Genomic DNA, 24,019 nt, shown 5'->3' with positions numbered 1-24,019 from the left:
TGTGTGTGTGTGTGTGTGTGTGTGTGTTGCAAAATATCTGCTAGTAAAATTTCATATTCTTTACCTAAAAATAGTACAAATCAACATTAAAATAAGCACTTGCCTGGTTGATTTCAATATATCATCTAAAACATTATGACTAATGGTAATTAATTATTACTATTATATATAACTCAGACTGAGCTACTGTAATTGGGGGGTGGGGGGTAAGTTTGTCAAAGGCCACCAAATATTATTGAAAAAGTTGGTGGAAGTGGTATAAATGCCATGTAGATTATGTATTGTTCTGATACCCCCTCTGTGTATAACAAGTATACAGTATCTGAGCACTCTAGCCCTTGGGAGTAATATACATACCACAGCATATATAACAAAGACAAAGTAGGCCTGAAATCATTCTGTAAAATTCTCATGTAATGTTTTTAAAAATATTATTTGGGAAAAAATAACTGTAAATTGTTTACATATTAAAAGGATAAATTAAACGAAGTGCTAAAGAAACAATTATTTGGAAATTGCAAGAAGAAAAAAAATCTTATACTGTACCTAAAGCTTATATGTAATTATTACACCCACAAAATGCATTATATCAGGTAGATCATTCATAATTATGGATAATGAGTTCAGTGTGTGACATTATTTTTTTTTACGTTTTGGTTTTCTGTTAGCATAAAGATTAGTTATAGAACACGTGTAATAATATAAGTACTGGAATGACATCAAAGTGAAAAATAGGATAATTCCCCGAAACATGCTCCCATTCAAACTTCACCACTACCCATACATGGCACAATTTAAAATATATGGTCCTTTTATAATGTGATTTAAAGATAATAAATTCATACAGAATAAGTTACACTAATGCAGTGCTATAAGAGCAGAATTATTGGTATACATATAGATATGAGAATCGATTATTAAGTGTCTAAGACACTATGAGAACATTCACGTAAAATCAAGCTTTCCTGTTAGAAATGGACAGTAAATAGAAAATAAATCTCTTGGCTTGCTGAATAATGCAGGTCTCTTCATTCCTGATGAAGGTCTTTGTGACTCATACAAACTAATATCTGCAGATGTAAACACATTATTATTATTATTAGTAGTAGTAGTAGTAGTAGTATTGTTGTTGTTGTTGTACTCTAGGTCACTTATAGGTCAAAACATATGAAAAACCCTGTAATTCAGCTACGTTAGTTTTTTTTTTCATCTCAGATTCTTTAGCAAATCCACGGTCATGTCATGTCGAACCCAATCACATGAGTTTATGCATAATATATAGCAGAAATAAGCTTCTCAGCCCAGAAACTACAGAACTAAAGCTAGCAGATCAGACAGGGGAGAGTTTTCACAGACTGAATTTACATCATTTTTATTATATTTACAGTGTCTGGTTTGAGTATAGAACGGACGACATAGCTTGTCTAAAAGATTTATGAAAGAAATACAGTATGTATTTATTCTCCCTTTTTCAACTGTTTGGAGTATATGGTACCATGAAGCACTGCAAGAAAAGCACTATTACTACTTAATTATATTAGCCATGAACTAATTATTACTGGTTAAGCATTTTAAAGGTAACCATTGTCAGAATTTTATGTATCTGGACCTTTACACATTTTGTCATGGATTATTTAAAATATATATATATATATATATATTAAAAACAGTAGGGGGAGACAAATACATGTTTTTCCTATTACTGCTTTCCATGAAATAATCTAGTAATTACACTAAGCTGTACTAAGAATGTTTAATTATTTGCGTTGTATTAGTGAGATTAATGCTGTTACCTGTAGTAGTTTGGTTTAAAAGGTCCATTCTTATTAAGGCCCATATACTTGGCCTGTTCATCTGACAGTTCTGTAAGGTGAGCATCAAAGTTGGGCAGATGCAAACTAGCCACATACTCATCTGAAAGTATGAAGTACAAAAACACACTTCATTATTTCATATATGCTACACAGTTTAAATATTATAATAAAGCTGCCCCAGTAATGCTGGCTTTACCCATCTTTTTGGGCAGCAGGTAAACGTCCTGTCTGTAGCGGCCTTCTGGTGCATTGTACAGCTCTATTAGTGCAAGGGCCTGAAATATACCGATATAAAACAAAATCAATACTTAATCAATCAATATCTTTTAATTGTTTTATGTTGTTACTAGCATTCATTAAAAATATGAAACCTGTGTTGTGGCTGTGATGGAAAGCACAAATGAGGGCACAGTGGAGCAGCTCAAGTTCAGTAGGCGCCCCTAAAAGCAGAATATAATGAGCCGTTTCCATCATTTCATGACATTTCTGGTACATTACTAAAAGATAGAAGAGAAATGATGAAGCACTTCTGCCAGCAGGATGACTCTTTTCCCATCAGGCCAGATGACATGGTCCACCTGAGAGCGCACTCTTTCCCACGTCAACTCTGGGGTCCTGAGACTTGCCTAGAGAACATCAGTAACACACACACAGACACACACACGCAGACACACACACGCAGACACACACACGCAGACACACACACGCAGACACACACACGCAGACACACAGAGACACACACAGAGAGACACACACAGAGAGACACACACACACACAGAGACACACACTCACAGAGACACACACACAGACACACACAGAGACACACAGAGACACACACACAGAGACACACAGAGAAACACACACACAGAGACACACACACACACAGACACACACACACACACACACACACACAGACACACACACAGACAGAGACACACACAGAGACACACACAGACACACACAGAGACACACATACACACAGACACACATACACACACACACAGAGGGACACACACAGAGACACACACAGACACAGAGACACACACAGACACAGAGACACAGAGGGACACACACACACAGACACACACACAGAGACACACACACACACAGAGACACACAGACACACACACACACACAGAGACACACACACAGAGGGACACACACACAGAGACACACACACACATAGAGAGACACACAGACACACACACAGAGAGGGACACACACAGAGGGACACACACATAGAGACACACACATAGAGACACACACATAGAGACACACACACACATAGAGACACACACACACATAGAGACACACACACACACACACTATTAACTTGGGAAGAGCCTTGCTATATATTGTTCGGAATAATTCAGGTAAACACAAAAGGCATGGGATATGCTTGTGGTCCCGGTATAAAAAGTAAAAAATATGACATATGGAAGCGTGCAGGTGCAAAATGCAATATAACTCACCACATCAATCTCTGTGTTCGAGTGGCCCATATTGCACACAATGCAGCCATTCTTCATACGATCCAGCTGCTCACGGGTTACCACATTTTTATTCCCTGCAGAAACAAATGTCATGAACCCAACTGAGGAAACAATATTGTAAATCTTTTAAGTGCAGCTAAAAGTAGCAGTGGATTGTGACCATAACTTTTTTTGGGATGGCGGGACAACATTACTAACAATGTAAACTCAAAATAAAATTGAGGTGAGAGGCTACCACAGTTCACGTAAGCCATAGACTACGATCTGGTGAATTTTTGCAGTAACCGCATAACAGTATTTTAGTATGTAGTAACAGTTCATCCAGTTTGTTTTTGAGTCATTTTAGATTAATGTACCTTTGGTCAAGAGCAAAAGGTGACTGTTCTCATCAGCAAGACCTGGGTGGATGGGAATATTTTTTAACTCGCCCAAAATGGCTTAAAAACTGCAACTTTGGCAACTCTGCCATTAAGCTGTGTTCCTGATACTCCTTCCCGGAGCATGGGTCAACATAAATCTTGACACAGTTTCCTACTACTGACCCTTCTCTTTGTTGCAGTACTAATTTTATCCACTTGCAGTAACAGCACTGCAGTAACAGCACTTCATGGAGCTGTTAACAGAAATGTGACCAAACCAGTGGATCACTGGCTTATATCTGTCAAATCGCATCAAGTTCATTATCATTGCTCACACAAAAGAGATCCTTAGCATGAAGATTAAAATTTGCTGAACAGCTGGTACATGGAAGAGCCATGTACCATGCCACTGAATACATGCACAAAGTGCTTCCTTTCTCATATACAGTAGCCTACACAATTGATGCACTCTAAAAGTACAAATGGCAGTCACCCTCTCTTCACCTTTTATAGCTCATGACCCTGAATGCAATCACCAGTTTTCCCTAGACGGTTCAATCAAACACTAGAGTCAGCAAGCACTCTTGAAAGGCGGGAAACAACAACATTGGGTGCTATGACTGAGCTCTGATTAAAGTTGTAAATCACAAGAGACAACAGAACTGGATGTTGCAGGGGAACATGGAAAAAAAAACACGAGCTGTTAATTACCTGTGCATGTGATCACCATGTCCATTTGACGCACAACTTCATTCAGCTTGACGACCTTAAAGCCATCCATGCTGTAAGTTAACATCATGTTAGATTTATATTTCTATTATTTATGTATTATTTAGCAGCAGCACATATGTTATACATACTAATAATACATTTAGCAACAGACAAGATCATGTGCAAGCTAACTTCCTTTGACAGGTAAAATCTGAATATTTAAAACATATTAATTAATGTCATGATAAACTTAAGTCGATATGTAAAAAGTCTTCACGCCCCTGTTAAAATAGCAGTTTTTTTCCTGATGTGAAAAAAAAGAATTAAACCATGATACATTTTGTCAGATTGTTTTTCCACTGTTACGATGATAAAAGAACCAACAGTGAAAAACCAAAAGAAATGTTAAAAAAAAAATAAAAAAAAAATTGATTTGCCAATAACTCATCTTGATCTGGCACGTTATTCCTCTCCTGGCAAAACGCATCAGGTCTTTCAAATTGTAAGGGGATGAAAGTTTTCAATAGGATTAAACCTGGCTCTGACTGGAGAATGCCAGAACTTTCATCTCCTTCTTCTGAAGTCTTGACTTGAATCTGAGATTTGGGTCATTATTGTGCTGAAAGCTGAACATTTTCTCGAACTTCAGAAGTCCATAGCATGATGCTGCCATGCTTCACCATGGCTATAAACCGCCTTGTTTTTGCACCAAACATATCTTTAAGGATAATTCTCCATCTATCTTGGACTCATCAGGTCATAACATATTTTGAGGCATGGTATGTGTTTTTGTTTGTTTTGTTTTGCTTTTGAGTGATCATTACTTGCCAGATATTCCTACAGCTCATTTAATGTAGCTTTAGGTCTCTTGACAGCTGCTATTATACTATACACGGCTAACACAGAGATGAAAGCAAGGCCTTTTGTTCCTGGTTCCAATTTTTATACCACAACTGACATGCAACCCTTGTGTTTACTTGACAAAACCAAGATTGAAATTCAAATTTTCCAAAATATCAAAAGAAAAACACTATGTCACTATCTCACCAGGCCTGGAGAGCACAGATAGGGTCTATCTCCGTTATACAAACAATGGCTCCCAGAGCTTTCAGAGCAGAGCAGCAACCTTTTCCCACCTACACACAGAAAATGTTGGATATTTAAAAAAAAATATATATATAACATACAGATAGCCAAGGTTCAAGAAGGGAAGTGCATTTGCAATGTGTCTTAAAATGAGCTGGTGTTGACTCACCTCCCCATAACCACAAACCACCACCTGCTTCCCTCCAAACATCACATCTGTAGTTCTTTTAAGACTTAAAATAGAGAAAATACAGATAACGGTGATGTGCTGTGCTGTCAGAGCAGAGACACAACAATGTGACAGAAAGAAATGATGCACTGATGATGTGCCTAACATCACTCCCTTACTTTTATTATACTTGATCCTATACCGAACACTTGTAGGAGGCAGCAGTAAAGGAGAATTCAGAATAAATTCTGACAACACTGACCTGTGATTACTTTGGAAACCCATGACCCTCCATTAGACAAACAATTTGTACATTACAAATTACCTAGCAGCCTGTATAAAAAGGGACACTTGGCCTCTGTGGTTCGATAAACATTTTGAATTTGCATGTGACATTGGCCACTGCAGCATAAAACCTGAACAAATACATTTTGAGCTCAAATAAACATCTATGCAGCACTGTGGTCCATTTATGTATGTATGAGGCTCTGAATAATGTTTAATAACACAGATGTAAATGTACTTAGTGTGGAAGTAGTGTGCATTGGTTGCACATTAGATACAAAGGTACAGAGGGTCATAATATAGTGTGTTTTCTCTATAAGTTAATACAAATACTTGTAATTGTGCTTATTACTTTATTTAAGAGGTCACTTGAGATGAAAAACATGTCTGCATATAAATGTCAACTTGGACATCATATGTTCTGTCAGTGGAAAGTTAATAAATAAAAAGCTCTTTGGCTACAAAAAAAATAGCTAGGATTTTATTGTACAGATCTGAGTAATGTGCCTAATATTAGAAAATTTCATAAAATCTATCTGTAATAAGATGGTTCCATAGAGTATTAAAGATAAAACTATTAAAGAGTATTGAAGATAAAATATTTCCTGGTGACAAAAATGTTGAGATGACTATCCAGGGAATTAATTAATTTGTCTTAATTTGTAGAAATTTGGTCAATACTACAGATCAAATGCCTCCCAAATAATCCTGAATCAGGCATTTGGTAAATCCAGCAAAGTAGTCTCCAAAAGCCTTACCCATCCAAGATGGACTCCCTGCAACAGTAAAGGTTGTCAAACTTCTGCTTGGTGACAGAGTCATTGACGTTCATGGCAGGAACACACAGTTTTCCAGCTTTAGAGAGTTGGTAAAGTCTGAAAACATGAATGGGTCATAGCGAAGCATGGTGAATGGTGAATACATTACTGTTGCTTTTGATAGACATTCAAAGGAGAATGTTTCACATATTTCAGCTCAGAATTTTGATATACTGGGCATAATGTAAGGATTTTCCTTGGCTGCTATGCAATATGGTATTGAGCAAATGTTCACCTATGAACTCCAGTGACGCTCTCCTCCACAATTCCTTGAATCTTCTTAAACACACTGGGGTACTTTTTATATACCCAGTGTGTGAGGTCACCACCATCATCCAAGATCTGTTAGCACAACAACAATTTATGCAATCAGTCAAAACATCAGCATTCAGTCCTGGAAGCATAAAAAATACTAATCACTATCACTGGGTGCTTAATATTATTATTCTTAATAATAATATTAAGAAAAATAACTCGTTCATCCTTGAAATCTCTGCAGCTCAATATAAGGCATTCGGCACATTAAGAAATGTTCTGACTGGTCAAAGCAAAAGAACCGTGTACCATGTTTGCCTGCCAGCCTTCTGTGTTGACACAGCGATCAATACACCACCAGAAATCATCCTCAGACTCTCCTTTCCAGGCAAATACAGCCACTCCTATTAAAAGAAGGCACAATATTTAAACAGGTTTACCTCAAACATATAAAGTTGGCTACACAGCAACCTTATTATAAAGCATCCAAAAATGTTTTGAATTCTAAGTAGGTGTGACCCACACAGCTCAGGCCATCACATGCATTCCATGTGATAGGTGCTTAAATGGATGTATAGGCATAATAGACTTAAAGATTTTAGTGCAGTCGTGGTCAAATTCTGGTCACATGGAGCCAAAGCACTGTAAAATTTAATGTTTACTTTGCTCTACTGCATGCAAATGAACTCTACAGGGAAGTATAAAGTAAGCATTACCTATTTCTGCCAAGGCAGCAGCCACCTCATTCTGAGTAGAGTAGATGTTGCATGCAGCCCAACGACACTGAGCACCTAGAGCCACCAACGTCTCAATCAGGACCTGAACAAATCACATAAAAGCTCATTAGGAAACATTCACAGAATATCCATGCCTGTAAATTGGGACCTAATTAAATAAAATGTGCCGAGGAGTAGCTAGAATTACTGTACTGATGCCACTAGTAACAAGCTACTTTTCTACTTTTACAGGCAAAACTAACTAGCCAGGTATTTTCCCAAACTGTTTTTGATGACTGTTGTTTTAGCGGCAACTTACTCAGTGGGTTAAAATAGAAAACTACCCTTGTTACCCTTAACAAAGCATGGAAATTAAATTTTGCACAATAAAAAAAAAATCTCAGTAGCTTAGAGCATAGCTATTATATTTTATCAAAATAATGTTCTGGCTCCAGCTTAGCTGGCTTAAGACTGTGGAATTTCTGCAGCTTTTTAGGATTAGTAAAATCTTAGGACAGGTCTTTAACAAACTATGTGATTATGTTCTTCATGTCAAATTGATTAAGAAAAATGACATCTGCTTATATCATCAATCAGCTTCGGGCGTGTTGAGGCTGAAAATGGAGCTTGAAGCAATAAGGACAGTTTTCCATCCTTTGCATGCTTTGTTTAATTTCTTTATGGCCTCTATTATATTTGTACCTGTCCCATGAGATTTGCTTACTCCTACATTGCCATTCCATTGGGTCTTTAAAGCAAGAATCATATTATAATTAGAAGCATCAGTCATAATTTTAATACAATTTTAATTAACAATTTCTGACAGGACAAATCAAGTCAAAAATCACAGTGTAAAGCCAGTCAATTAATTATGTTAATATATTAATTTTCAAAATAGCTTCCTCAACGCTGCAAACAAATTTTCATTTAACATTTCTGAATGAAGAAGGAGACTTAAGCTAAGAGGGCTCTTTGCAGAAGCAGCTCAGCAGAACATACCGCTGTCTGCGCGGTGATGTGGGTGCAGCCGACCACTTTGGCCCCAGCTAAAGGCTTCTCTCCTTGAGCCCTCTTTCTCAATGAGATCAGAGCAGACATGTCTGTGGAAAATGAGACAGACCCATGGGTTTTATGATGAGACATAGGATCAGACTGCAATAAGTCATAGACTACGTAATTCAAATAACAATAATGGTTGGCTAAAATCTGATTCATACGTTAAATAAAGCTTTGACTCTTTTGTCCTGCTTACTGCTCACTTGTCCGCATGTAGAAGTGTTTCTTATTTAAGCTTTAAAAGAGAAATTCATGTTCTAAACACATGTATGGAGACAGGGAGCTAAACAATAAGTACAACTAAATACTGCTGCCATGAGCAGCTGTTAAACGGTCCTGGCGGGTCAACAGGAGAGCACTATACGTCACTATAATTTGAAGTACAATACAAATTTCTTAGCTTTATTCCATGTTCATTCCTCACAGGAACTAAGGTATTAGCATGGATTCTCAGTACAGTGCAGAAACAGAAATGTAACATAGATATAACAACCCATGTTTAGGCTTTATTAATAGATGACAATAATTATTCTGACAATTTAATTATAAACAGACCAGTATGTGTGTTGTATATGCAGTGCAATTTTTAGAGACTACTAGAACTATTAAGTGGGATGTAAGAGACAGACTCACCTTGCTCCGCAATCTCGATCTCCCTTCGGCCAAACTCGGCCTGCTTTATGTTTTTGACACAGAAGTCGCTGCTACCTTTAGAGTTGAGCTGAGTTTTTTCTCGAGGAGTTGTTTCATCGTCTGAGCTGTCAGTGTACGAGGCAGCTACAGGATCAGTGCACAGGGACAAAATGTCAGCAGTCATACTGTCGCAACATCATTTTTTAAGACAGATAAAGGATCTATCTATTGATCTACAGTCGTATGCAAAAGTTTAGGAACCCCTGACAATTTCAATCAAATTCATTTTGATCTATCAAATAACTGAAGAACACAGTAATATTTCAGTAGTGAAATGTGGTTTATTGGATTAACAGAAAATGTGCAATATGCATCAAAATGAAATTAGATGAAACTAAAATAGAAATTGTCAGGGGTTCCTAAACTTTTGCATAGGACTCTATCTGTCTATCTATCTATCTATCTATCTATCTATCTATCTATCTATCTATCTATCTATCTATCTATCTATCTATCTATCTATAATCATACATTTTAAAACAAAACTTTTAATTAGTTTAATGTTTATATTCTAATAAATATTGTACACTGTATACACTATCAAAAAAATGTATAATGTTTATGCATTAGATTTGTTTTTAATGCCTCATTAATATACATAAAATTCTATTTAAAGGCAGGGTCTCCGATTTTTGAGAAATGCTTCAGAAAACCGAATAATACACAAAATTCAAAACAAAAATCATTGTCATTATGGGCAGTGCACATGTGTGACATTAGAAGAAAGCGGTTTTAACATTGACATGGAGGATAAAAACAAAGAAAGAAAGCGAAGAAAGGCTTACGATAAGGCAAGAAGTAGGATGTGTTAATATAGGATCAGCTTTCCAGCGCTGGAGAGAACTTAAGGAGTGGGAAGTTGGCCGCATATTCACAGATTGGAGTTTCCCGAGTCAATAACTCCTGAGCTAAACGTGGTTACTACACATATAACACCTCTTTTCTATCGTAGTAATGTAGAGAGGCAGCTACAACCGCGTTTTGCTAGTAACAGCGTTTAGCTCAGGATTTATTGACTCGGGCAACTCCAATCTGTGAATATGCGGCCAACTTTACTTAAGACCCCGAGGTCACTTTTTTCCTTCTCGATAGGTGAGTAACGTTGGTTTTGCTTTGTTTCACAGAACTAATATATGCCGTCCTTTGCATGATTATGCTTGTGTGTCATTTTTGCTTGTTTGTTTATCTACAATCGTATTGTTTTTCCCTTCAGCTATGATAGACACATTTCTTTAAGCTAGTTGCCTGGGTTACGTATGTATGTGTGGGCGGAGCTATCAATACTGGGGTGGAACCCATTTGGGTTAGGGGCGTGTTTGTTTTGGTGATTTCAAATGTCAACATTAACTTTCAAAAACCGGAGACCCCACCTTTAAGTCCTTTAGCAAATCTATTCTTATCAGTCTTAATCACTAATTAAGCCACAGCCTAACAGTGACTGCTTTAACATTTAAAACAACTTCAATGATACTTGATACGTATATAAGTAGTATATAATCCAAGCATTACGCTTTATCTTACATTCCCATATATATTATACATAACTATATCAGTGTTCACAATCCAGTTGTCATGGAGACCATAAATGTCTATGATTTTGCTCTATCCAGGCTTTCAAAGGAAAAATAAAGACCAAAGCAATTTGTTTAATCAAACATACTTTTTTAGATCAGGTCATTCTGCAGATCCCAACTTGGAAAAAAACAAATAACTAAAGATAAGCAGGTGCCAACTTGGAAGGAAGGAAGCTCAAATCAGAGCACAGAGTAAGCATTAAAGGTGCCCTTGGAGTAACTAATGCCCCAACAGTGGTTTTCTGTAGTTCTGGGATCTAATCTCATATCATTTGATCACATAAACAGAACTGCCACTTAATCAGGTAAACTTGGTGCTTGGAAAGAGCAAAATTTTATATTGCCGAGACTCTGGATTTGAAATCACAGTTTTATATAATTTAGAGGCAGTTAATTTGCAGTAAGATATGTGAGTGTGTTAACACCAGAGCTGTAGCTGTCAGTGGATGACTGAGAGATGGAGCGAGACAAGGAACGGCGGCCCGTCTTTGTTGGGAACTTGCTGAATTCCTGCTTATCCTCTTGGTTGGCGAACTGAATCTGCTGCAGGGTCAAAAAGTATTGCCAAGTTAATCAATGATCAAATGATCCTATTAACAAGTGACAAAAGGGTCATTATTTTAAAAGTACCACAGCTAGAGTTATTCAGTAACAGCATCTAAATGAACTACTAGGTAAAGTTTAGTATACAGTGGTGAAAACATGACCCTGAAACCTGAGTGCTATCTGTTCCATGTATTGTAATGGTTTGCATTGCGTGGCAAAAGTGCAAAATATGGGTATTATTGGGTAGCATGAGCCAGTTGTTTCAGTTCCTATAAGTGTTTTAAACAGTGTATGCTGTGGGCAAGGATTACTGCATACAGATCCATTTTGTATAAATATATACCTGAAGGCCTTGCTAGATGTTTATACTTTACTGGGCTACCTGAACCCATCTGCCTGTACTCTGTAAGCATTTAGTCAGGTGCAAATAAATACATAGTCTATCTGAGTTTTAGGAGCTGTGACTCTTACCAGCTGTTTGTAAGTCAGTTCTTGCACATCGTTCTTTATACACCAAAATCTAACAATTGTCGAGCCAACCAAGGACAAGACATGTGTCCAAAATCCAGCTAACCCAATCACTCAAATAACTTCAGTAAATAATTAAATCGCTGTACACAACTGGCGTCACTACTAGTTAGCAATAGTTGATATTTTGCCGACATCTGCAGTTGCATTCCTTTGGGATTAATACTCCTATGTGAAAGTGCTACGTGAATTAATTTAACGCTCTGTTTTCTATTTTGCTGTCTTACTATCACAATTCTTGTGCTTCTTTTGTAAGATTTTGCTTTGAACTCTAGAACCAAACCCAGAGAGCAACTGGTCATAGTGGACGAAATGCTTTGTTAAAGGCAAACAGAAGTCAGATGTTATCAGCAGACACTTTTAAAAGAGGACATGAAACATAGAGGACATGAAATTTAAATTGAGGAATTTTTGCCATAAAAGAAAAGTGAACAAATGTCTACATTGCTGAATGCAGCAGAAGTGGTTAAAGCATTAGCTTGAGATCCAGGAGAGAGAGATAGATCACTCCTGAATAAGTCATGTCCACAACTGAAACAAAATTGATTCATCTCTCCAGGACATTCATAGGAAGGAGCTTTGCAAATAACAAATAGAAACACTTCATGTCCAGAAAAGCTCCAGGAAGCTGGTGATTCAGAAAGAATGCATCCAAAGCAAGTGCCAGCTTACAGCAATGCTATTGCTTTGGGGAAATGGCAATTCAAATTTAGGCAATATATTTAGTCCAAACATGGAACCAAACATGAAAAAAATTGCAGGCACCATTGAAAAAAAAAAACAGGAACCTAATGAAGACATATAAAGTCCATACCTCTTCTGGAAAAACATAATTGTCCATAAACAACCCACCTCAAATTTAGGCAATTCAAATTGGTCACACAATTGTAATGGCTGCATGACAGCAATGTTGGCCCAAGAACATTAAGACCTATGTGTTATTACTCAGCAAAACTGCCCAAGAAGCTTCAGGCTTTGGCCTCTATCTTTAATATTTACAAATAATTTATTGGGGTGTGAAGCTAGTCCGTGGTCTAGCACTAAACAAAAAGCTAGTTGTGAAATGCCCCTGTGCAGCTGAACAGAGTTTCACAAGTAACTGCAAGCAGATGGGGAACCGGGCATCAGTACTGAAAAAGCCACTGTTTCCAGTCTCTAATTGAAGATGATGCCTGATGACCATGAGTGTGTGGAGTGTGACAAACCTGGAAACATACTACAAAGAGATCCTTATTTAAGCTTGTTTACTAACGGCTCATCCACTCTTGAGGATGGAGTTTTACAAGGAAGGACACATCCGACACCAATGTCTTAGCCAAAGAAACTACGGCTTCAGGAAGCAAACCAAAAAGCAGAACTGAAAGCGTCAAACTAAATATGCAAGCCTACTACAAACAAACGTGCAAACATACAAGCATACACGATTTTGGCCTGCCATGCACTTACACAGGTTTCGTAATAAGAAAGAAAACACTCAAGCAGTCTTTGATGCTAAACTTGCAACCAGAGATGAGAAAGCTTTACTAAAGACACACAATCAAGTCTGAATGAATGAAATCGTACAACCCATTTCTGACTTAATCAGTAGAAGGGTAAAATGGAAAATGTTGCAAAAAGTTTCGAATTAAAGTTTGAAGTAAGAAAACTGGACGAGTATCTCCTGAATGTCTGCTGCTTTGTTCTAACTAGAAAATATGGATAGGAACCAAAAGGTCCATTGCTGAGTAACAGAACATTCACTGGCATCCCAGATACACAAATGAAACTGACAAGACTAGTGTGAAAATCTCAGTGTTTAGAATTTTAAGTGTTCTTATTCATATATTAGTCATTAGTGATCATTTATTCATCTCATACAATCAAATAGAGATATTATTAGAATTGAACTGGATCTTGCTTGGATATATGCAGAGATGCTATGACATCTGACACACATTCCACACTTATTTCCTTTGTTTTTCTAGATATGTTGTTATATATAGTCTGTAGGTGTAGTGCTGTTCATTTATAGAAGTACTTTTTATACACCAATATCTAATAGACAGAGAAGGAGTTGACAGGAAAAGCAATACACTGCAGTGTAAAGTTCACATAGTACTGAACTTTGATTTCTTTACTGCCGGTCCTGGGCAGGAATTTATACCTGTTTAGATTCAAACTCTTCGAACACATTTGACTCATCATAATAAGAAGTTAATCATGGTCCTGAGCTTGGGTTATACTCTGTGCCACAGTTTACATTCTCCTTGTCTCCATGTGAATTTCTTCAGGGTTACTACTACAGTGCTACAGAAATGCTGACCAGGGGGATGTGGTTAATGATAATGAAAGAACGAATGAATGAACAGACAAACTAATTAAAAAACGAATGAACGGCTGTAAAGGGCATTGTGAAGTAAAGAAAAATACAAAAAAATCGATTCCAGCCACGTCTGAGCTGTTATGGAGTCATAACTGAATGTTTGATCTATAAAAGACTAAGACTAAAAAAAATAAAATAAAATAAAAGAGATGATGGTTACATAACAAGGATAATTGTACATGAAGCTATCACTTGAGAGAGAGTGAGACATCGTCATCTTGATATCATAGGGCATGCGTCCATAATGCTGATCATTAAAAAAAATAAAAATTGACAATAATGGCAGTAACCACATATCATGCCATTTGTGTGCAACCAAATTTACACAACCATGTTCAGAATTTCAAGTAACAGTTCATGGAGATCTGTGACCTTTACATGACTAAATATGAATGTGTGTGGTTTTCCTAAACCAGCTGTCGTTATCTAATCGAATGTGATATCTCTACTATAAACAAATTGTAGTCCTGCATAAAAGTACGGTGACTTTTCCGATTCAGAGAAATGTGTGGACAAGAAGTAGAAAGCCTTCAGACATGAGACATGACTAAATAGAGGTAAAAGTTTGGCTTCCATGTCTGCAGAGAAGGAAAAGGAAGAAATGGACTAAAATAGTCTAAAATCCCAGTAACAGTACATAAATATATGTGTAAATATTTTTAATTCCATGGTTGGTTTAGTCATTGGGATAAAAACAAGAGAAAGCTAGAGGTGTTTTGAGTCAAAACTGCAGGTAATTTTGTGCAAAGTTGACATAACATACAGCTTAAGGCTTAACAAATGAAATCCATGACTTTGGGTTGAAGTCTGGTGTTCCCATGCTTAAAGAAAAGAAAGTTGTACTAATGAAAGAAAAACAGTCACAATAAATGACCAAATTAAATGATGCTGATTTAGAGAATTTTATTAAGCTTCATTCATCGAGATTAGCGTAAAACAATAGTTTGACAAGGAAGAGGCATGTGATAAATGTACTGTCACTGGGTGGTAATAAAACCTGCTCATTAAGTGTACAACTGTATAACTCAGCTGATGAGGAAAATCTCATTTCAAGGAAACTGAAAATCTAATTAGGTTTGGCTGATTCAACATGCCTGGTCTTATTCAATGTCTGTTAGTCCACTATCTAAAGTTAGTGGACCAAAGTTCCTAATAATTAATTGTGGTGCACTAAATGCCTCATTTCTAAATAACTAGAAATAACTTTGCATTCTAGTTGCATTTCAGAGATGCAGCACAAGATATCAACACATACCTGCATATGATCACAGTCATCCATGTTCCCTGCTGCAAGGTCTAACTCCTGTACTCACTCTTGTATAACTTTAACATTATATATAAACATGACGTTCCCACAGGGGGAGGTTCCTGAGGACAATGATCTTTATGACTAAAATATCTGTGGGAAATGAGGGATACAAGTTGCAATATACCATTCCTGAATCGAGTGCACTCATTTCCACTCTGCCATCATTTCTCACACACAAAACCACAAATACAAAACCACAAACGTACCATCTCTCACTTACCTGCTGTGGTTATACTCTGGTCCTCTTCCACTATGCAAATTCTAGGTATGTCAGTTTGTGGCAGTTGAGTGACTTAGAAATATTAAACCTCAAACCTCTCCTGCTGAGGAGCTAATAAAAAAGGAATCAGGGGCAAATAAACCTTGTTGCGCATAAAGCATTTCATTTGGATCACACACATATACATGCAATTCCATTTTCTTTAAACAGGCCTGACCCACTGTGGTGTTATTTCAAATTCCCAGGCTCCAAGGTGTAAAGACAGAAGCTAGCGATGCACTAGCAGAAAGCCAAGGTCATGTTGAGCAGATGCTCCTGATCTAGTTACTGTGACCTTGTTAATATCTGTTACTGTTCTTGTATTCAGCCATTTAGCATAATTCCATGCCTTGGGCTTTCAATGTAGAAACCATAGTTGGAAAATACATAAAAGTGATATAACAAGTGATATGATTATGAAATATAGAAATGTCCTTGTGGCAGCCACAAAAACATGTGTTGTGTTATAGGCTCTGTACAATGCACTCGGACATAAAGTGCTACTGCAGGTAGAAAGCGCAACGTCTAATGAATCAGTTTAATCTGGTGATTTGCATAGACTCATGCCGTGGACTACATGGCATTTAGTTTTTCTTGCAAGTGAGTGCAAAAAGGTGCCTGCAGCATCAGGGTCATTTATGCTAGACTATAAGAACATCTTCCCTCAGGCTTTCATGCTCTGCTGCCTCTTAAAATCCATCTAAGCTAAAGTGAACTAAATTAAACTGTCATGAATGGCAGACACAGAGATGAAGGCTCAGCTCATTGAAAACAATTAAGGTAAACAAACCACAGGCATTAAGCAATATGTTAAGAGACATGAAATACAATAGTCAAGGTGAAGATCTGATAGACAAAAGACACAACTAGACAAAATGGACAATGCAAACAGCTCTGATGTTGTGGACAATACATGATGTAATGAGTGACTAATCATTTTTGCCAAATGTTTGTCCATCCAGAGCTTGAACTAAAACTTTGGAGCACTGAGGTTTTACAGGGATCTAAAGTATTTCAGTGGTATTGAAGTCTTTAAAACTTTCTCCAACACTGATGACTTAATGAGTCAAAAAATCTCCCAATCAGCCCCATTTGCAGATAGAAAATTTTACTGATAATAATATTCTCTGAATTTATTCTTGCACAACCCAGGTTTGGCTTTCAATTAATTATGTTTAATTATCTACATACTATATGGTGCTTCTTATAATGATTCAGTATCTTAAAACACTTCTGCTGTCTAAATAACCTTGATGCTAGTGAACTTAATCCTAGTCTATGTAATTAGGGTATATATGGGGCCATTAGTTTTAGCACTGTTGTGTTTGTTTTGTAATGCATTTGTTTTACTAAAACAAGATTTTCATTCATATACACTTCTGTCTTTAATGTTTTGCAGTATTTGCTGTGTATGAATCCCTGTGTATGGAGTGTCCATATCACCAGGGATATTACATCATGATCTTGGAGTCAACTCATCTACGGCTTAGGATTTTAATAAAAGTCTAACCGACTTAATTTCAGGTTCTCGTGGGTTCTCCCCAGTGGGTTTTTTCCCATTATCGAAAAACATGCATGCATGTAGCTATGCGAAACAGCCTCTAGCTGTAAATGAGTCTTTGATGGACTGAAGTCAGACACTGGATGAATTCTTCTGTCTTACACACAGTGTTATTGAGATTGTCTCTAGTACTGCAACCCTCACCGTGATAAAGCAGTTACTGTGTAAGTGAAGGTTCATTCCTTCACCATCAATATGCAGTTTACTTGTTGAGAGTTACAGGGGATCTGAAGCCAAACACAGGGCACAAAGCAAGAGAATTTACCTCAGATGGAACACCTGTCAATCACAGGGTTTGAGGGTTTATGTACACTGTAGCTTAAAAAAACAAATATTTATTCTAGAACAACTATTAAATGACACTTGTTCCAGGAATTTACTATAGGGTTATAATTAGAAATGGTCATTTTCTGTGATATTTGTAACTTTTGTATTTGTGATATTTGTGTTCCATCTCAAAATATTTATATATTATTTATTAACTACAATCACAGTTATGTGGGAATCACAAGTTATGTTATATTGAGGAAGGCCTTGACCCACCAATTCCTCTTTGGAGTTGGGTATCATTCTCTTTTTTTTGCTTTACAGCTTCTCTATTTAACCTCTGCTTCTTGGAGGTTGTGTGTGTTCGGCTCCCGTGCTGCTAGTCAGTCCAATTCAGGCTCAGAAATAATGAGTACTGCTAACTGTAGGCTGACCTCAGAGGTGATCTCTGAGCTACCAGCTTCTGATCTTCATGTCAATGTTCTGCAGATTTCATTTATCAGACTGAATTATTTTTTTTTTCAGTAGTGATAAAGGATCACAACCAACAAGCGTTTGAGTTGAATGCTTTGCTGACTTCCAGGCATGTGAATTCCCAGAGTCAATGGCTTGCTTCACTGACCCTGTTTTAACCTGGAACCCTTGGTGCCTTTACAGCCCTACTTCTATTGTTACAGCCCCAGATTCTCTGCCTACAACACCAGCTTACCAACATCCCTGAGTCTGTTGTTTACTACTATTGATTTGACCCTTAAATGTTTTTTAAATTCATTAATATGGATTAAGTTTCAATTAATCTGTCAGTTAGGGTTTTCTATGTCTAAAACAGCTTTAATAACTATAATGTGCCTATTAAACATGCCATGAGTAAGCATCAACATCCTTTCTCTCAAACCTGCACAAGTTATTAGACTTTCTCTGTGTTCAGCAGTTCTGGAATTCCATGAATTAATGAAATGAGGCAGGCGCTAGACCATCTCAAATGACTACTTACAATGTGAAAGAACACTAATAGCTAAGTAAACCTCAGGTTTTAAAGAAAGCTTGTAAATTTGAAACCTTATGCCCAAAACATAATAGGTCTATTTAGTTCCAATACATTGCATTCAATATCTGCCCTAAAGACTAAAAGTTTGAATGACAAGAGACAATTTACCGTTAAAACAGTTTTTTGAAGATATGAGGAATGTTGTTTTACTGTTCCCAACCCTAGAAAACATTACATATTAGCTTTGGAAGAGGTGGACAAGCCAAATCTAATTTAATATCTCTAAACTGAGTTGACCTTGCTGTACAAAAAAAAAACAAAGACACAGATTTTGGTGCCAGTAGAAATCTGAATATCTGAAGCAAGGTCAAGGTCAATGATGAGATCTCAGTAGGTAGAGCTGGACTATGGCCTTATTCCAACTCTCAGTCTGAGAAGTTTGAGGGGAAAATGTTCCCATGTGAATCCGTGTGTCATATTTCTTAGTTCAATGCAACGCTCAATCTCTCTCTCTCTCTCTTTCCCTATCTCTCTCTCTGTTACCAAAACTGCACCCTTGTTGAAGTTCAACTCATCCAAATCACAACAATACTGCTTATACTAAGTCAGAAATGATCTCCCTCAGTTCTTGTAATGAAAGGGAATAGGCCTAATGCTTACAAAGGAAACAGTGTGTTTTGTTAAGGCCCCTGTAATTTTCAGAACAGTGATGGGGAAGCTTTTTGCCTGAAGGTTTAGAAAGTCTTGGACTCCATGTTATTTGATAGACTTGTTGTAAATTAGTGCTGGTTATTCAGGGGTGAAAATAAAAACGTAGCCCTTCTATATGACAAGGTAGCTATTAGTTCTATATTAAACACACAATGAATATGTCTAATTGTTACAAAGGTAAAAGTCAAACTAACAGGGATTTGGGTGTTTACTGCTTTTGTAAGTGCTTTACAAAAGTAATGATTTATTCCTTTCTTGATTCAGAAACATTATGTGTAATAAAGGTCACAACTTATAAGACTGTTGGTAACATCTTTATTATATATGAATTCACTCAGTCTGCAAACATGTGGCACTGAATGTTAAAGGATTCTGCTGTTGGATCTGTTGTGTAACCAGCTAAGAAGTGGAGTTATTACACCCACGCAGACACATGGGTGCGTGTGGACACACATACACACACAAGCTTCTGGACACTTGTTGCATTAATTAGATGCCAGCAGGGTAATATTTACTTATATAAACTGCGAGTTTGTATGCTTGCTTGCTTTCAATCTATCTATCTATCTATCTATCTATCTATCTATCTATCTATCTATCTATCTATCTATCTATCTATCAGAAAGAAAAAAGAAAGGTATACTATATATTCTATACACAAATGTTTGTGAACGATGAACCATCATAGTGATATGTGCTTTTCAAGCATTCCATTCCAGATATAGTCCCCTGTTTGCTGTTATAATGACCTGCACTCTTCTGGGAAAGCTTTTCACTAGATTTTGGAGCATGGCTATGGATGTTCATTCAGCCACCAGAGCATTAGTGAGGTCAGGCACTGATGGTGGGTAAAGAGGTCTTGGAGGGTTGTTGGCATACCACTTCATCTGGTGTTCTCTGCGGCTGAGGACATGGCTCTATGCAGGTCACTCAAGATCTTCCATGCTAACCTTATAAAAGCATGTCTTAATGGACCTCATTTTATACACAGTGGCACTGAACAAGATCAAGCTCAAAGACTTAGTTGAAGTTAGTGAAGGCAAATTGTAAAGCTACAGTATACAAAGACATCTTATATAACTGTGTGCTTCCAGGTTTGTCGCAACAGTTTGGGGAAGAACAACTCGTGGGCTGTATAGTGTGTTACAGATCAAGAATGTTACGTATTAAGGCAAATCAGGTTTGGTATAGTGTGATAAGTGTGTTAAAGTGACATAATATAACGTTTAAAATTTAAATAAAAATATTTGACTGTGGTACTCCTCAGTCAACTGTGCAATGACTAAAACTGCATTTACACTCAGTTTCTGCAAGGTCTCCCATACAGAAGAAGTTTGGCGATTAGAAACCTAAACAAAGCTATGGGTAGAGTGGGATGTCATAGCCTAGTGGTTAAGCTGTTGGACTACTGATCGGAAGGTCATGAGTTTGAATCACAGGGCCACCAAGCTGCCACTGCAGGGCCCCTGAGCAAGGCCCTTAACCCTCAATTGCTCAGTTGTATAAATTGAAATGAATTATAAGTCACTTTGGATAAGGGTGTTTGCTAAATGACAGAATGTCTGCTAAATGACAGAATGTCTGCTAAAAGACAAAAATGGTAGATATTGCAGATACACAGCAAGAGATTAATATTAAATGAGACATCCGAACAGCTCTATGATCTGTGTGACTTTGAGAGTGCCAGATGGGCTGGTTTCAGTATTTCAGAAACTGCTGATTCTACACACAACAGTCTCTAGAGTTTACAAAAGAATGGTGCATAAACAGTTTGAGTGAGTGACACACCTGAGAATGGAAATGCTTTCTTGATAAGAGAGCAGAAAAGCATCTCAGGATGAGGTTCCACTCCTGTCAGTCATGAACAGTAATCTGAGGTTATCATGGGCACAGACTCACCCGAACTAGACAGTTGAAGATTAGGGAAAATACTTGTTCAAGTCTTCAACTGTACTGTTTCAGTGAGTTTGCACCCATGACAGCCTGAGATTCTTGTTCTTGGCTGATCTTAGTACGGTTTGGTGCACTGTGTGTTCTGAGATGCTTTTCTGCTCACAATGGTTGTAAAGAGTGCTTAATTAATCAAGTTACTGTATCCTTAATTCAGCTCAAACTAGTCTGGTCATTCTGCTCTCATCGACCAGGGGTTTCAGCCGGGAAAAATTCTGCTCAAAGGATGTTTTCTGTTTTCCAACATTCTGTGTTTTGTTTGAAAGTCCCAGGAGATCAGCAGCGTCTGAAATACTCAAAGCAGCTCATCTGACACCAACAAGTTGGATTTTATATACACACACACACACACACACACACACACACACACACACACACACACTTCTTAATCCATAATAATAATAATACTCTTATTAATTCACTTTATGGAAGTTGTAAAAAGAAAGCCATAAAATTTGCATCCTCATCCTAACCCACAGTCTCATTATGGAGCATTATTATTATATCGCCGTTAATTTTCACAATCACTTGTTGGAAAGTTGTTCTGTGTTAGGAAGCAAACTAGAAAAACCATAATATTAAACATTTCCATTAAAAAACTCCATGCAGTATCTTTATTTTGAGAAACGTAAACTTAAACTCGAATCCATCACAAGCACCCAGTCTGAAGATGAAATGCTCAGGTCTTCTGTTCACTGGTCTTCTGTGATTCGTTGTTAGAACTAAACCTTGATGTTTACCTTCAATCAAGACGCTTATTATAGTCGTAAACAAACAAACAAACAAACAGCTGAGTTGCAGTGACTAGGTTTAAAAGTTGAATGTTTTGGGTCTAGCTGCTGTTTCTGAGAATCTTCCCAGTCCCAGCAGCAGTTATATTGGTGTTGTGAGTGAATCCAACGCAGTGTTTACAGAACACAACACTGAGCTGTAGCTTGTTCTTACCTTCTTGAGGCTCTTGTGTGTGCTGACCGCAGTGAATGCGGCGGGCAGCTCTCCGGCGCTCGGCTCGCTCTTTTTACACACAGTGAGAGCTGAATATTTCTCCGCCACATTTTCACTCTCCTTAAACTCTTTACTGGCCTGTTTTACCTCCGACTTCGCGTCCACGACGGAATCAGTCATGATTGTATATTAATTCGCGCTTTATAAGATGTAGGCGACAGCCGGTATTTCACACCGTATCAGACTCGGATACTGTAACCTTCCGTGATGTCCTCTAAGCCTTATGGGTTATAAACGAGAGGCGAAACACACGGAAATAGACGTAGGAAGAAATAAAAAAGAACTAAGGTGTTGATACGGACGGACCGCTAGACCTATTTATCCACGGAGTGATTTTGATGTGAAAACGTAGATTATTCCGTCCGGCTCGCGATAGGCAGCACCAGCTGTGGGCGGGGCTTAAAGGCAAAGCACCCAAGCACCTGCACGCAGAGGAAGCGCGTGGGATGGGCGTGGCTTTCCGTTACATCACACCATCATCGTAGACGTTGCTGCAAGCATCAATTTAGGCTTTGTCCCAAATAGCGGCCTAAATCTCCCGTGCTATATATATAAATACATATAAAGTGTGCACTCTGGTGACGTCAACAAAGTGCAAAGCTCATGTGAATCTTCGATTCCTCAAGGAGCCATGTAAGGTTAAAAACAAGCATTTGGAACACAGCGCCACACCGACCATAACGTGAGAACAGCCAATATGAACAGACCACAGGTGTTATTAACTCAGGTACCATAACACAGGTACCATACCACAGGTGTTATTTCCACAGGTACCATAACACAGGTACCATACCACAGGTGTTATTTCCACAGGTACCATACCACAGGTACCATAACACAGGTGTTTATTTCCACAGGTACCATAACACAGGTACCATACCACAGGTGTTATTTCCACAGGTACCATAACACAGGTACCATACCACAGGTGTTATTTCCACAGGTACCATACCACAGGTACCATAACACAGGTGTTTATTTCCACAGGTACCATACCACAGGTCCATAACACATGATAGTGATGTTGCTTTTAAACAATTTTTTTGAATAACTGACATTTTAGACACGGTATGGCCAAATAACGTGTTTTGCTCAACACAGCATTGATAGCTTGTCGTTTTGCTTGCTAGCGATTTGTACGTGGCCATTAAATGTGGCTTTACCTCCTTTTTTATCTGTGGAGATAGATGTTTTAATCATGAAATATGTACTGTTAATAATGTACGATTACTGCCTCCATTAATACCGGTTTCAGTGGATCTGCTGCAAGAATTATAAATACATATTTAAATACAGAGAAGCTCAAATTTAAAACATTAGAAACACCACATTCTTCACCTTGGGGAAAGCTAGCGATGGACCAGACCTGTGAAGAAACTGGTTCACACATTAGTGAACTAAAATCTCTTCTTTCAGTCCTAAGCAGGTTACAGGACAGAGCTGAACTTGATGGAATTAAGATTATTTACAGCCTCCAACAGTCTATGTGCTGTAGAGAGAAAAA

General features: G+C 37.6%; 1 protein-coding gene across 3 annotated transcripts; it reads right to left on the bottom strand.

Annotated features, from left to right (window-relative positions):
- Positions 1-303: 303 nt before the first annotated feature.
- On the bottom strand, positions 304-22,924 carry ahcyl1 (adenosylhomocysteinase-like 1). Of its 3 annotated transcripts, none has more exons than XM_027167321.2 (17): positions 22,456-22,924; positions 11,455-11,572; positions 9,396-9,539; positions 8,706-8,806; positions 7,707-7,809; positions 7,300-7,394; positions 6,971-7,077; positions 6,676-6,792; positions 5,633-5,696; positions 5,425-5,513; positions 4,378-4,448; positions 3,287-3,381; positions 2,342-2,440; positions 2,186-2,254; positions 2,011-2,089; positions 1,794-1,914; positions 304-1,070 (listed from the first exon to the last, which is right to left on the bottom strand). In XM_027167321.2, the coding sequence occupies exons 1-17, from the start codon at positions 22,633-22,635 to the stop codon at positions 1,064-1,066; spliced, it is 1,659 nt and encodes a 552-aa protein (XP_027023122.1). In that variant the 5' UTR covers positions 22,636-22,924; the 3' UTR covers positions 304-1,063. The 3 variants fall into 3 exon arrangements, with proteins under 3 accessions (XP_027023122.1, XP_047679061.1, XP_027023123.1); XM_047823105.1 differs by lacking the exon at positions 22,456-22,924 and adding an exon at positions 15,721-15,762; XM_027167322.2 differs by lacking the exon at positions 304-1,070 and having other exon boundaries at positions 1,790-1,914.
- Between the last annotated feature and the right edge of the window lie 1,095 nt (positions 22,925-24,019).

The sequence above is a fragment of the Tachysurus fulvidraco genome, chromosome 14, assembly GCF_022655615.1.
Source record: "Tachysurus fulvidraco isolate hzauxx_2018 chromosome 14, HZAU_PFXX_2.0, whole genome shotgun sequence".
Taxonomy (NCBI): Eukaryota; Metazoa; Chordata; class Actinopteri; order Siluriformes; family Bagridae; genus Tachysurus; species Tachysurus fulvidraco.
Note: the sequence above shows the minus strand (reverse complement) of the source record. Positions and strands in the feature narration are given on the sequence as shown.

What these genes read in the sequence shown, in the direction of transcription:
- ahcyl1 (XM_027167321.2), bottom strand. Translation starts at nt 22,635, where the DNA reads ATGACTGATTCCGTCGTGGACGCGAAGTCGGAGGTAAAACAGGCCAGT. An exon ending in AAGGCTGGCAGGCAAACATG is followed by an intron (nt 7,078 to 7,299) that starts GTACACGGTTCT and finishes TTGTGCTAACAG; the next exon opens with ATCTTGGATGATGGTGGTGA. An exon ending in AGGGAGTCCATCTTGGATGG is followed by an intron (nt 5,697 to 6,675) that starts GTAAGGCTTTTG and finishes CTCTATTTTAAG; the next exon opens with TCTTAAAAGAACTACAGATG.